Genomic DNA, 14,871 nt, shown 5'->3' with positions numbered 1-14,871 from the left:
ATTCGTAAGTTATCTGCTAGCACGTAGGAAAGTGTGCAAGCCCAGGCATACTATGTAAGAATCATATATATGGAGATTGGTGGAGCAAATTTACCTATAAAGTGGCACCTATGACTGTAGCAGATTTCTCACCTACGCCAATGGCACCTAAAAGGGCCTGAAACCAGTTCAGGTGGCATTCCATTTAAACCGGGAAACGATGAGACATAAACACAAAGCAAAGATGAACAGACACAGCACTGCCAAGCTTACTTGAGTAGACAACATTGCACGGATGTATGTCGAGAGCCCCTATAACAAAGAGCCATGGATAAGGCATATATAAGAACCGAAGACCAAGTAGTTTGGGGGTCCAACAAGCTTGCATACAGTTACTGTAGAAACGTGATTTACCTGTAAGGTATCCCACATCTGGAATGGGACGTAGTCAGGAGTGACGCTACCAAGAAAGCCCTGCGAATCAGAGAGTCCTCGCTGATGAGTTACCAAAGGTGAAACGGAGAAGAACACTCCACCAAAATCCAAATTCAGAGCCACCAGCTTAGTCATAATTAGTAGCTGTAAACAGGCTATTTTTTCCTACTGCATGTCCTTATTTCTGCGAGGCAATGCTCATGAATGATAGTAAAAGAATCGGGAAAATCGAATTGCTCCTCTGTTTTAAATAACACTCCACCCCTTCTCCACATTCACTTGTGCCTTCCTCATGGTCCATGCCCTGAGCTGTGGCACCCTGACCGTGGCACTTCCGTTGTTGAAGGCGTAAATGTGGGCCCTGCCGACGTCGGTGAGCACCGCCGGATAAACTCTGGATGTGATGCAAACCCTACCCCCGCCGCCGAAGCTCTCCACCGCCGACCGGTCAATCTGCAAGGCAGCATCCAACCATCCATTTTCAGTTCTGACATGTAGGAAATGAATAACATGAGAAATGGCAGAGCCTCCCAGCTTACCAGGGTTCTGAGTGATATCTTCCTTTCCTTTGCAAGATCAAATTCAAAGAAGCCTCCATAGGCTGGTTTCTCCAGTCCTGGTCTCAGGGAAGACCTGTGCACACAAAAGATAATATTTCACTTTAGTTTTCAAACGTTTATAGAGAAGACTAACCAAAATTACGGCATGAGACATAATCACTGACCTTCTTAGGTCAGAGCACATGAGTACCATGTACTTTTCCTGTGACTTGTAGACTCTCCAATACACCTCAGTGTGCTCGTCCATGTTGTCGGAGGCCACAATAACAAGTCCAAATGGACCTATACCACCAGGAACCGATGCACCCGCTTCCCCACAATGCTTCTCGGGGTCCAAAAGCCAGGAAGGATCAAAAGGATCGGCTTCATCGATGGACGCCAGCTCAAAGTCTATCTCTACATTAGCCTGTTTCAAGAAAATGTGCGCCTGATTAGCTACAGTTGCTCTGAAAAATACACAACACACCAAAGCTTACGTATGTATGCCTATCCTTTTGTTTCCAAAAATGTACTACCTCTGTAACTAAATATAAGACGTTTTTGCAGTTCAACTTACATTTAGTTACAGAGATAGTACTATCGATAATTAGTTGTTACCAGAAGACCCTGCAGCTTTTACTGGCATAAAACGTTTCTTAAGTAAAAAAAAGGATTCTTCGGAAGACCGAGTAAGCATCTGTGAAAAGGAAACTACCTGAAAGGCGTCAACTTCCTTGATCTCAAATAGGTCTCCCTTGTTGAGCTCTAGTCCTTGATGGTTGATTTCATTTGTTCGAAGGTACTCAATCTCCTCAACTGGCCATTGTAACAACTGCTTGCCATCGGCGGTAACCAAATTGTCCCGGGGATCATCTAAATGTAATAAAAACTGAGGTTAAAAATGCTACACTGATTTACTAAATCAGTTACATCACTATTTCAATACAGCCAATTAGGGGAAGATTTCCTTACATGGAGTCCTGCCCAACCCTTTGCAAGATCATCTGACGGACTATCTGTCTCCCTGGACCAACCCCATACAATCCTCCTGCCCTTTTTTGAGTCAAAGAATGATTTTGAAGCATACAAAGTGTTGTAATCTATCCTCAGCCACAGCCGACGATCATCTACGACATTATTTGGCACAAAGGCATCACGTTGGAGATCATACACCCCAATCATGTACTTGTCAACGGAATCCACACCCACGCCGCCGCGCTGGGCTTGTCGTGGCCCGCGGAGCGCGAGGGTTCCACGTCCATTGATCCCCTCGCACAATCGCTGCCCGTGGCAAGCGGCAAGTGAGAGGAGCGGAGCCTCCCCCGTCCGGCGGCAAGCAGGCAGCAGGGCAGGGATTCGAGTCGTGCCGACGCGGTGAAGTTGACTCGGGCCGCCGGATTTGGATCGTGCCCGCCCGCGCTCGACTTCGCCGCCCTGCACGCGTGCGCCTCCAGCCTCGCCGCCTCGCCGCATGGTGCGCTGCGCCCGCCGCCAGATCCGGCCGCCCCACGCGCCCCTCGGCCTCGCCTCCACCTCTGACCACCGCCGCGCCGCTCGCCGGCGCCGGAGCCGCCGTCGTCGGACCGGCCTCCTCCTCAGCCAGATCGGATCCACCCAATCCCTGGACCAATGGAGGACAGAGGTTTTTTTAAAGACGAAACATTTTTTTCACTTATTGAAGGACCCCGGGTTGATTTTGGAAAAACAGGGGCGTTTTTGCAAAACTGCCACGACGGACGGTAGAAGCCATCGGTGCTTTATTATTAGGGGAGATTTGTACTACTGTCTAGCAAAGGAGTATTTAATAAAAAAAACTACCAGAATTCGTCCAACCTTGCTTACAAATTATCACTTTACGATTTTGTTTCGAAAACTATCACTTTTTTGCTAATTTGTGATTAAAAACTATCAAGTGTGAAAAGCGTTCGATTCGTCTTGTTTAAACTCAATTATGACAGTGCTGGCCCACACGTCACGTTGACATGGCACAATCGTCAACTTCGTTAAATTGACCGTTATGACATGTAGGGCCCACATGTAAGTCTTAGATTTGTAAATATTTTGAAAGGTTTTTAAACTTATACAAGTTACTAGTTAGATTTATCTGACCGTGCAAGCCCAATGGTTAGTGGCCCATTTAATTCTAACAACCCACTAACCCACACTGCGGGAATCAGGAAGTTTGCCGCTAGTCAATCTCTTAGCCGTCAATGTTTGGTTGGGGCAAATGGCAAAGACAACTTTTGCTGTGAGTTGTAGGTGACAAAGAATGTATCACGGTAAAATAATCTTTGTCTTTTGTCGAAAAAAAACGACAAAGATTCTTTCTCGTCTGTTTTTTTTCCACGGACGGTAAACTAAGCTCTTTGCCGTTTGTGTATTTTTTGACAGAGGGTAAGGAAGAAGCACAACACACGGATTGATCGTGCGGATCGATGACATGGCAAAATCTTAGCCACATCAGCCCACAACGCACGACCCCATCCCACCGCTCCTATCGGACGCACTTGTCCACCCACGATGCACTCACCCCACGTCGCATGCACCCTTCTCTCCTTCTCGTTCTCCTTCATCTCTACTTCTTCTCCCTCCTCTCTCCTCCCTCCCTGAGCAGGAGCCACCGACCTTGGCCCTCCCTCGCTGTGAGAAGCTATCGTCGGCCCCGACCGTCCCTCGCCCTGAGAAGCCGCCGCCGGCTCCGGCCCTCCCTCACCACCCCAAGCAACAACATGCAGCCGACCATGGCGCCACCTGCCCCGCCCCCCCCCCACCCCCCCGAGCAGCCGCAGGCGTCCGACCATGGCGCCACCAGCCCCGGCCCTCCCCGCGTCGCCCCGAGAACCCGTAGGCGACCGGTCTTGGCGCGACCGGCCCCGACCAACGCCCATCGCCCCGAGCAGCCGTAGGAGATCCGCCATGGTGCCGCTGGCCCCGACCATCCCATGTTGCCCCGAGTCGGCCCTCCTCCCTCCGACATGACCTCCCTCTAGCGTGGCCTCCTCCTCTCCCTCCAGCAGCGGTGAGTGAGCAGTACGGCGAGCGAGGTGCTCTGTTCTAACGAGGTTGGGCGCGGCAAGCAGCTCTGCTCTGACGAGGTCCAAAGCGGCAAATACCTCTGCTCCGGCGAGGGAGAAGCGGCAAGCAGCATGTGTGCGCCTCTGGTCCACATTATCCTGCTATCTTGTCATTTTTTTAGAAAAACTTATTTGCCGTCTGTTGACATATAGGCTAACGGCAAAACGATGGGAGGGCCCACATGCTAACAGAAAGCCCTAAAACCGACGTTGCCGTCTTGTACGGGGAAAAGCATGACGACAAAGACTTTGCCCTCTGTCCGGTGGAAAGCCGACGGCAAAGAACCTCTTTGCCCATTCATAGTATGCCGTCATGCTTTGTTGTCTACTCACAGACAGCAAAATCTTTGCCGTATGTATACATGTCTTTACTGTCTATTAGTGCCTCACGGCAAACTTCCTGATTCCCGTAGTGCCATCCCTACCCTACCCACTAAGAGCAACTCTAGCAGACCCCGCATCCGTCCGGCCTGCAAAACGTGTTTGCAGTTCACGGAAAACCCCTTTGCGGGCAGGCGCGCACGGCCGCGGATGCAGACCCCGCATAACGGACCCGTAAAAAAGCATATTCGCCTCAGGTGGAACGTTCATGGAAATCACGTTAGGAGAAGCCACAAAACTCCTAGACAATATCATGACGAACTACTCTCAGTGGCACACTGAAAGGTCACCTACTAGTAAAAAGGTACACGCTATAGAAGAAATTAACTCGTTAAGTGCTAAGATGGATGAGTTAATGAATTTGGTTGCTAGTAGAAGTGCTCCTTTAGATCCTAATGACATGCCCTTGTCTTCCTTGATTGAGAGTAGCAACGCTAGCTTGGACGTTAATTTTGTTGGTAGAAATAAATTTGGCAACAACAATGCTTTTAGAGGAAACTATTTCCTAGGCCTTTTCCTAGTAACCCCTCTAATAACTTTGGCAACTCCTACAACAATACTCATGGAAATTACAATAGATTATTGCTACGGCAACAAAAGTCCTTCCTTGGCGCTAGGAATTCTTCTTGTTACTTCTCTGGTTTGCGTCGGTTTTTCCCTTGAAGAGGAAAGGGTGATGCAGCACAGGGGCAGTAAGTATTTCCCTCAGTTTGAGAACCAAGGTATCGATCCAGAAGGAGGGTCTCGTCAAGTCCAGAGTACCTGCGCAAATACAAACAAGCTTGCACCCAACGCTTCAAAGGGGTTGTCAATCCCTTCAAGATTGTGTGCAAAGTGAGATCTGAAGGCGGAAAGTGCAACGAAGTAAAAAGTGTAAGGCTAAAAATATGGTGTGGAGTAGACCCGGTGGCCATAGTGTTCACTAGAGGCTTCTCTCAAAATAGCAAATATCACGGTGGGTGAACAAATTACTGTCGAGCAATTGATAGAACCGCACAAAGTCATGACGATATCAAAGGCAATGATCATACATATAGGCATCACGTCCGAGACAAGTAGACCGATACTTTCTGTATCTACTACTATTACTCCACACATCGACCGCTATCCAGCATGCATCTAGTGTATTGAGTTCATGACGAACAGAGTAACGCCTTAAGCAAGATAACATGATGTAGAGGGATAATCTCAAACCAATGATGAAAACCCCATCTTTTTACCCTTGATGGAAACAACACGATGCGTGCCTCGCTACCCCTTCTGTCACTGGGTGAGGTCACCGCACAGTATGAACCCAAAACCAAGCACTTCTCCCATTGCAAGAATCATAGATCTAGTTGGCCAGACAAAACCCACAACTCGAAGAGAATTACAAGGATATGAAATCATGCGTAAGAGAGCATAGAAGAAACTCAAATAAGATTCATAGATAATCTGATCATAAATCCACAATTCATCGGATCTCGACAAACACACCACAAAAGAAGATTACATCGGATAGATCTCCATGAAGATCATGGAGAACTTTGTATTGAAGATCCAAGTGAGAGAAGAAGCCATCTAGTTACTAGCTATGGACCCGTAGGTCTATGGTGAACTACTCACGCATCATCGGAGAGGTCATGGTGTTGATGAAGAAGCCCTCCGTGTCCGAATCCCCCCTCCAGCAGGGCACTAGAATGTGCCCCAGATGGGATCTTGCGGAGACAGAAGCTTGCGGCGGCGGAAAAGTACTTTCGATGATCTCCTGATTTTTTTTGGGATATTTAGGGAATAAATAGGCGCAACCCCTAGGTCAAAGGGCGCTCAGGGGGCCCACAAGCCTGTGGGCTGCGGCCTACCCTCTAGCCGCGGGGTGGGGGCTTGTGGGGCCCCTAAGGCTCCCCTGTCTTGGCTCCCAAGCTTCCCGATCTTCTTCCGTTACGAAAAAAATATTTTCGAGGATTTTCTTCCGTTTGGACTCCGTTTCAAAATCTCCTCTGAAAGGGGTCAAAAACATGGAAAAACAGGAACTGGCACTTGGCACTGAGTTAATATGTTAGTCCCAGAAAATATATAAAAGGCATGCAAAACATCCAAAGTTTGGCAAGATAATAGCATGAAACCATCAAAAATTATAGATACGTTGGAGACGTATCAATTACCCTCTGATCTAGAGAGTAATATCAAAGAGTTTATCAACTCACAAAAAAATTTCAATGCGTCCATAGAGGAAAAACTACTCAGAATTGACGATTTGGCTAGGAGTGTTGATAGAATGTCTAGTGATATTGATGCTTTGGAAGTTAGATGTGCTCCTCCCAAAATCAATATGGATGAAACTTTGAAAGCTATGCGTGTTTCCATGAGTGAGAGCAAAGAAAGAACCGCCCAAATTCGTGCTAGACATGAATGGCTTAAAAAGGCGTGTTCCCGTGATAAGAATCACGAAGATCTTAAAGTGCTTGGTGTGACTCCCATTGAATCTTTGTTTTCTTCTGTCAAACCAAATGATTATGGGGCTGGATATGAATCCACTTTGGTTGAAAAATGCCCCAATGATTCGGAGTCCATCTATCTTGATGCTAAAAGCATTGAAAGTGGAGGAGAAGATATTAAAACCCTGAGTAGTAATGAAACTACTACTTTCGATTTCAAGGAATTCAATTATGATAGTTGCTCCTTGATTGAATGCATTTTCTTGATGCAATCTATGCTAAACTCTCCACACGCTTATAGACAAAACAAGGCCTTTCCCGATCATATCGTCGAAGCTATGATAAAATCTCTTGAAGAGAAACTTGAATTGGAAGTTTCTATCCCTAGAAAGCTTCATGATGAGTGGGCACCTACTATAAAAATCAAAATCAAAAACTATGAATGCGATGCTTTGTGTGATTTGGGTGCTAGTGTTTCCGCGATTCCAAAGTCTTCATGTGATGTTCTGGGTTTTAATGAGATTGAGGAGTGTTCTCTTAATTTGCATCTTGCGGATTCTACTGTCAAGAAACCCATGGGAAGGATCAATGATGTTCTTATTATTGCAAATAGGAACTATGTACCCGTGTATTTCATTATGCTTGACATTGATTGCAATCCTACATGCCCTATCATTCTTGGTAGACCTTTCCTAACGACTATCGGTGCTATCATCGATATGAAGGAAGGGAATATTATATTTCAATTTCCTTTAAAGAAGGGCATGGAGCATTTTACTAGAAAGAAAATAAGATTGCCTTATGAATCCATGATGAGGGCTACTTATGCTTTGAGCACCAAAGACGACGATACGTGATTCTATCGCTTTATGCCTAGCTAAGGGCGTTAAACAATAGCGCTTGTTGGGAGGCAACCCAATGAATTTATCTTTTTCTTTCTATTTTGTTGCATCCACACCATCATAATTCTGTTATGATAGTGTCTTTTGTGTGTTCTTTTTTGTGTTTGAGCCAAGCAAAACCTTTATGACTAGTGTTGGTGATGGTTGTTTGATCCTCCTGGAAAAAGACAGAAACTTTTCGCACACGAGATTATTTGTCATTTTTATTTATAAAGAGCTTTTCAGTTGATTATTTTTTATGCTGGTTGATATGCCTTTTTTCCCATGCAGCCGTAATTTTTCAGAAGTTTTGAGGTACCAGAAGTATACGAAGTATACAGATTGCTACAGACTGGTCTGTTTTTGACAGATTCTGTTTTTGGTGAGTTGGTTGCTTGTTTTGATGAAACTATGGATAGTATCGGGGGGTACTAGCCATGGAAAAGTGAGAATACAGTAATCTAACACCAATATAAATAGAAATCAAGATTTCTACAGTACCTAAAGAGGTGGTAGTTTGTTTTCTTGTGCTAATGATATCACGAGTTTCTATTTAAGTTTTGTGTTGTGAAGATTTCAAGTTTTGGATGATGTTCTCATGGACAAAGGGATAAAGAGTGGAAATAGCTCAATCTTGGGGATGCCCAAGGCATCCCAAGCCAAATTCAAGGACACCAAAAACCCTAAGCTTAGGGATGCCCCGGGAAGGCATCCCCTCTTTCGTCTTCAATCCATCGGTAACATTACTTGGAGCTATATTTTTATTCACCACATGATATGTGTTTTGCTTGGAGCGTCTTGTATCGTTGGAGTCTTTTCTTTTTGTTGTGTCACAATCATCCTTGCTGCACAACTTTTGAGAGAGACATGCACTCATCGTGATTTTGCTAGAATGCTCATCGTGCTTCACTTATATCTTTTGAGCTAGATAATTTTGCTCTGTGTGCTTCACTTAGATCTTTTAGAGCACGGCGGTGCGTGACTTGGTAGTTGGTTTGTGCTATGAAAGTAGTCCCAAAGGTGATTGGTACCCAAAGAGGATACAAGAACCTCCATCTTCATGTGCATTAAGTAGAAAGAGAAGTTTTGATTCCTCTCAATTAGTTTTGAGACGTGGATTTGGTAATATTAAGAGTTATGTTAGTAGGGTGTTGTGAATCTAGAAATACTTGTGTTGAAGTTAGTGATTCCCGTAACATGCACGTATGGTGAACCGTTATGTTAGGAAGTCGGAGCATAATTGATCTATTGATTGTCATCCTTTGTGTTGCGGTCGGGATCGCGCGATGGTTTACACCTACCAACCCTTCCCCTAGGTGTATGCGTTTAGCACTTTGTTTCGATTACTAATAGAAACTTTCGCAACAAGTATATGAGTTCTTCATGACTAATGTGAGTCCATGGTATAGATGCACTTTCACCTTCCACCATTGCTAGCCTCTCTAGTGCCGCGCAACTTTCACTGGTGCACAAACCCACCATATGCCTTCCTCAAAATAGCCACCATACCTACCTACCATGGCATTTTCATAGCCATTCTGAAATATATTGCCATGCAACTCCCACCGTTCCGTCTCATGACTTGTGCCGTCAATCTCATATTTCCATTGCATGATCGTAAGATAGCTAGCGAGATGTTTCAACGTCATACGCCAAGCTAGATTGTTGCACATCCCGGTACACTGCCGGAGGCATTTCCTATAGAGTCATCATCATTTTGAGCTTTGAGCTGTGAGTAAATAAAAGTGTGATGATCATCATTATTAGAGTATTGTCCCATGTGAGGAAATAAAATAAAATAAAAAGAGGCCAAAGTTGCCCACAAAAAAAGAGAGGCCAAAGAGCCCAAATTAAAAAAAGAGAAAAAGAGAGAAGGGACAATGCTACTATCTTTTTCCACACTTGTGCTTCATAATAGCACCATGTTCCTCATGATTGAGAGCCTCTTGCTTTGTCACCACCATATACTAGTGGGAATCTTTATTATATAACTTGGCTTGTATATTCCAAGGATGGGCTTCCTCAAATTGCCCTAGGTCTTCGTGAGCAAGCAAGTTGGATGCACACCCAGTAGTTCTCCTTTTGAGCTTTCACATACTTATAGCTCTAGTGCATCCTTTGTATGGCAATCCCTACTCATTCACATTGATATCTATTAATGGGCATCTCCATAACCCTTTGATACGCCGAGTCAATGTGACCATCTCTTCCTTTTTTGTCTCACAACCACCACCACACTCTATTCCACCTATAGTGCTATATCCATGGCTCACGCTCATGTATTGCGTGATAAGTTGAAAAAGGTTTGAGAAAGTAAGTGTGCGAAAACAATTACTTGGCCAATACCGGGGTTGTGCATGATTTAAATTAGTTGTGTGGGGATGATGGAGCTTAGTCAGACTATATGATTTTGTAGGGATAACTTTCTTTGGCCTTGTTATTTCGAAAGTTCTTGATTACCTTGCTAGTTTGCTTGAAGTATTACTGTTTTCATGTCAATAGAAAACTATTGTTTTGAATCTTACGGATCTGAACATTCATGTCAGATGAAAGAAGTTACAAAAGGACAACTATGCTAGGTAGCATTCCACATCAAAAATTCAGTCTTTATCACTTCCCTACTCGAGGACGAGCAGGAGTTAAGCTTGGGGATGCTTGATACGTCTCGAACGTATCTATAATTTTTGATGGTTTCATGCTATTATCTTGTCAAACTTTGGATGTTTTGTATGCCTTTTATATCTTTTTTGGGACTAACTTATTAACTCAGTGCCAAGTGCCAGTTCCTGTTTTTTTCGTGTTTTCGACCCTTTTCAGATGAGGATTTTCAACGGAGTCCAAACGGAATAAAACTTCCGAAAAGATTTTTTCCGGAACACAAGATACGCAGAAAGCTTGGAAACCAAGGCAGGGAGTCCCGGGGGAGGCCACAAGCCCCCATGGTGCGGCCAGGGGGGCCCGCGCCTCCTAGGCTTGTGGGCTCCTTGGGCCTCCCCTTCCCTAGCTCCTTCGCCTATAAATTCCCTAAAATCCCTAAAAAAAATAGAGTGACCGGCGAAAATACTTTTCCGCCGCCGCAAGCTTGTGTCTCCACAAGATCCCATCTGGGGCACGTTCTGGTGCCTTGCCGGAGGGGATATTCGGATACGGAGGGCTTCTTCATCAACACCATGACCTCTCTGATCATGCGTGAGTAGTTCACCATAGACCTACGGGTCCATAGCTAGTAGCTAGATGGCTTCTTCTCTCTCTTGGATCTTCAATAAAAAGTGCTCCATGATCTTTATGGAGATCTATCCGATGTAATCTTATTTTGCAGTGTGTTTGTCGAGATCTGATAAATTGTGGATTTATGATCAGATTATCTATGAATCTTATTTGAGTTTCTTCTGATCTCTCTTATGCATGATTTCATATCCTTGTAATTCTCTTCGAGTTGTGGGTTTTGTCTGGCCAACTAGATCTATGATTCTTGCAATGGGAGAAGTGCTTGGTTTTGGGTTCATACTGTGCGGTGACCTCACCCAGTGACAGAAGGGGTAGCGAGGCACGCATCGTGTTGTTTCCATCAAGGGTAAAAAGATGGGGTTTTCATCATTGGTTTGAGATTATCCCTCTACATCATGTTATCTTGCTTAAGGCGTTACTCTGTTCATCATGAACTCAATACACTAGATGCATGCTGGATAGCGGTCGATGTGTGGAGTAATAGTAGTAGATACAGAAAGTATCGGTCTACTTGTCTCGGACGTGATGCCTATATGTATGATCATTGCCTTTGATATCGTCATGACTTTGTGCGGTTCTATCAATTGCTCGACAGTAATTTGTTCACCCACCGTGATATTTGCTGTTTTGAGAGAAGCCTCTAGTGAACACTATGGCCACCGGGTCTACTCCACACCATATTTTTAGCCTTACACTTTTTACTTCGTTGCACTTTCCGCCTTCAGATCTCACTTTGCAAACAATCTTGAAGGGATTGACAACCCCTTTGAAGCGTTGGGTGCAAGCTTGTTTGTGTTTGTGCAGGTACTCTGGACTTGACGAGACCCTCCTTCTGGATCAATACCTTGGTTCTCAAACTGAGGGAAATACTTACTGCCCCTGTGCTGCATCACCCTTTCCTCTTCAAGGGAAAAACCGACGCAAACCAGAGAAGTAACAAGAAGAATTCCTAGCGCCAAGGAAGGACTTTTGTTGCCGTAGCAGTAATCTATTGTAATTTCCATGAGTATTGTTGTAGGAGTTGCCAAAGTTATTAGAGGGGTTACTAGGAAAAGGCCTAGGAACATAGTTTCCTCTAAAAGCATTGTTGTTGCCAAATTTGTTCCTACCAACAAAATTAACGTCCAAGCTAGCGTTGCTATTCTCAATCAAGGAAGACAAGGGCATGTCATTAGGATCTAAAGGAGCACTTCTACTAGCAACCAAATTCATTAACTCATCCATCTTAGCACTTAACGAGTTAATTTCTTCTATAGCGTGTACCTTTTTACTAGTAGGTGACCTTTCAGTGTGCCACTGAGAGTAGTTCGTCATGATATTGTCTAGGAGTTTTGTGGCTTCTCCTAACGTGATTTCCATGAACGTTCCACCTGAGGCGAATATGCTTTTTTACGAGTCCGTTATGCGGGGTCTACTTCACACTATATTTTCACCCTTACACTTTTACTTCGTTGCACTTTCCACCTTGAGATCTCACTTTGCAATCAATCTTGAAGGGATTGACAACCCCCTTATAGCGTTGGGTGCAAGCTCTTTTGTGTTTGCGCAGGTACTCTGGACTTGACGCGATTATCCTACTGGATTGATACCTTGGTTCTCAAACTGAGGGAAATACTTACTGCTCCTGTGCTGCATCACCCTTTCCTCTTCAAGGGAAAACCAACTCAAGCCAAGTCTCCGTCAACGTGCCAATTTCTGGCGCTGTTGTTTGAGAAGTAGCAGAAGGATTTTGAATGTGTGCACATGAATTTTAGATGGAAATTTATCACGCTAGGCTGGGAAGATAATGGAGACTGTTAAACCTGTTCCTTCGTTCCTCCGGAGCAATAAAGAAGATATGGCAGCTGGGGCTTCAATTGTATCACCCACACTTATTATACACACATGAATATAGTTACAAGTCAAATCACATATTGTGCTCATTTCACAATGTAATGTAGGACCAGTTAATTGTTAGTCATTGTAACATGTTTGACTGAGATGAAGCTTCATTGCACCTTTCATTCTCTTTATGTGCTCATTTTAGTAATTGTTACTAGGTTCGAGGGCTGGAGTTGTAACTGGATGAAGTGTCATTGTAACTGGATTTGTAGTGGAGTTGAAGGCCGAACTATTTTATGTGGTTCATGTTTGTAAAGTTTCTGCAATGATGCTTATTGCTTAAATGACCGGGACTATTTAACATAATGTTTTTTCGTCGGAATTATCTACGATGCCTAGTGTATGAAAACTATGCAAAAATAAGGCCTGGTCCTAGATAAAAATAGTAATGGGCTGAAATGTCAAATATTGATCTGAATTGTTGGGCCTCGCCCATTTAGTTGTCTGATTTGGATTGGGCTAGTAAAATTGTGACCTTATTTTTCAGTCATTGGTGATCCGCCACATTATCAGCTTAGCCACGTGGCTGATGCCATGTCAGCTCCTACGTGGTTCAGGTACACATGTAATGACCAAAAAAATTGGTCAAAGATTTTATGACCTAAGTTTTTTGGTCAAGGAATACATGACCAAAATATTGAAAAGGTCATGGTTGTTCGTTCTTGACGGCCAACTGTTGACCCTCTGAATTTGGTCAAAAAAAGGTCGTAACATGATACCAATGACGATTCTTTGACCAAAATGGTTGGTCATTATTGATCATATTTCTTGTAGTGTGACCTACAGAACCAAAACTGTGAGTATGAGTGTAGATTTAAATCAATACGGTTGGCTGCAGATTTGAGGATTCCGGAGACTCGGTCATATTTCCATGATGGAGCACCTATGCCTTGGAAGACGGAGGATCAAACCCAGGCTTCAACAACTCCACCACCATCACCTTCGAAGGAAGACAACTGGGCACGGGTATGGGCAATCCCCTTGGCTTGAGCCAAGCTTGGGGGAGTTGCCCAGTATCGTATCACCTTCACATCTTTTGCTTTTACCCTTTTTCTTAGTTCGGCCCTTTTTGGTTTTATCTTTCTCTAGTAGAATAAAGCTCTTAGTATGTTCTAGGTTTGAGTTTTGCTTTGTGTCACCCCCGATGTAATCGAGCTCGTGAGTCATATAATAAAGAGTGCTTTAGTTAAGGGCCTTGCCTCATGCCATGATCTATAGAAAAGAATGATAATAGAACAATAGCATGAAAGATCATGTAATGATCTTATGGGAAGTGATTACTTCACATATAAGAAGAATGTTGATGGAAACTTGTTGCAGGTGGACAAACGTAGACCTTGGTCATGGTTGCAATTAATAGGAAGTAATAAATAAAGAGAGGTTCACATATAAATATATCATCGTGGGCATCAACTATGATTGTGAACACTCATTAAACTATTACATGCTTAGAAGTAGATGTTGGACAAGGAAGACAACATAATGAATTATGTTTGCTTGCTTCCGAACAATGTTATATGACTAGAGATCCCTTAGCATGTGACGCTTGCTTCCACCTCATATCAGCCAAAACTTCCGCACTAAGTAGAGATACTACTTGTGCATCCACAAACCTTCAACCCGGTTTTGCCATGAGAGTCCACCATACCTACCTATGGATTGAAGAAGATCCTTCAAGTAAGTTGTCATCGGTGCAAGCAATAAAAATTGCTCCCTAAATATGTAGGATCTATTAGTGTGTGGAAAATAAGCTTTGTACGAACCTGTGATGAGGAAGACATAAAAGCGACGGACTGCATAATAAAGTTCTTTATCATAGGAGGCAATATAAAGTGGCGTTCCTTCACACTAAGAGGCCACACATCCAAACCTCAAAAGCGCATGACAACCTCTGCTTCCCTGTGCGAAGGGCCTATCTTGTACCTTTACTTTTTGTCCTTAAAAGAGTCATGGTGATCGACACCAATTCCTTATTTCGCCTTTATCTTGGCTAACGTCATGTGCTAGGGAAAGATCTATATTCGTATGTCAACATGGAAGTAAGTACTCATGAATT

The 14,871-nt window shown here is 44.0% G+C and overlaps 1 protein-coding gene and 1 long non-coding RNA gene across 2 annotated transcripts; both read right to left on the bottom strand.

The window, feature by feature from the left end:
- Positions 1 to 98: 98 nt before the first annotated feature.
- LOC123406070 lies at positions 99 to 455 on the bottom strand. Its single transcript, XR_006612003.1, has 3 exons — positions 394 to 455; positions 253 to 291; positions 99 to 157 (listed from the first exon to the last, which is right to left on the bottom strand). It is a non-coding gene; the product is annotated as an uncharacterized LOC123406070 (long non-coding RNA).
- A 205-nt stretch (positions 456 to 660) lies between these two features.
- LOC123405739 (fructan 1-exohydrolase-like) lies at positions 661 to 3,871 on the bottom strand. Its single transcript, XM_045099315.1, has 6 exons — positions 3,579 to 3,871; positions 1,943 to 2,574; positions 1,669 to 1,826; positions 1,139 to 1,380; positions 954 to 1,047; positions 661 to 867 (listed from the first exon to the last, which is right to left on the bottom strand). The coding sequence occupies exons 1-6, from the start codon at positions 3,869 to 3,871 to the stop codon at positions 661 to 663; spliced, it is 1,626 nt and encodes a 541-aa protein (XP_044955250.1).
- Between the last annotated feature and the right edge of the window lie 11,000 nt (positions 3,872 to 14,871).

The sequence above is a fragment of the Hordeum vulgare genome, chromosome 6H (assembly GCF_904849725.1).
Source record: "Hordeum vulgare subsp. vulgare chromosome 6H, MorexV3_pseudomolecules_assembly, whole genome shotgun sequence".
NCBI classification, from domain to species: Eukaryota; Viridiplantae; Streptophyta; class Magnoliopsida; order Poales; family Poaceae; genus Hordeum; species Hordeum vulgare.
The sequence above is the reverse complement of the archived record's forward strand: the minus strand, read 5'-3'. Positions and strand labels throughout refer to the sequence as shown.

Bases quoted from the DNA above. Each gene is read 5' to 3' on its own strand.
- LOC123405739 (XM_045099315.1), bottom strand. From the start codon at position 3,871: ATGGCGGATCTCCTACGGCTGCTCGGGGCGATGGGCGTTGGTCGGGGC. The intron at 2,575-3,578 runs GTCGGTGGCTCC...CCATTGGTCCAG, and splicing joins CACAGCGAGGGAGGGCCAAG to GGATTGGGTGGATCCGATCT. The intron at 1,048-1,138 runs GTCAGTGATTAT...TTGTGTGCACAG, and splicing joins ATGTGCTCTGACCTAAGAAG to GTCTTCCCTGAGACCAGGAC.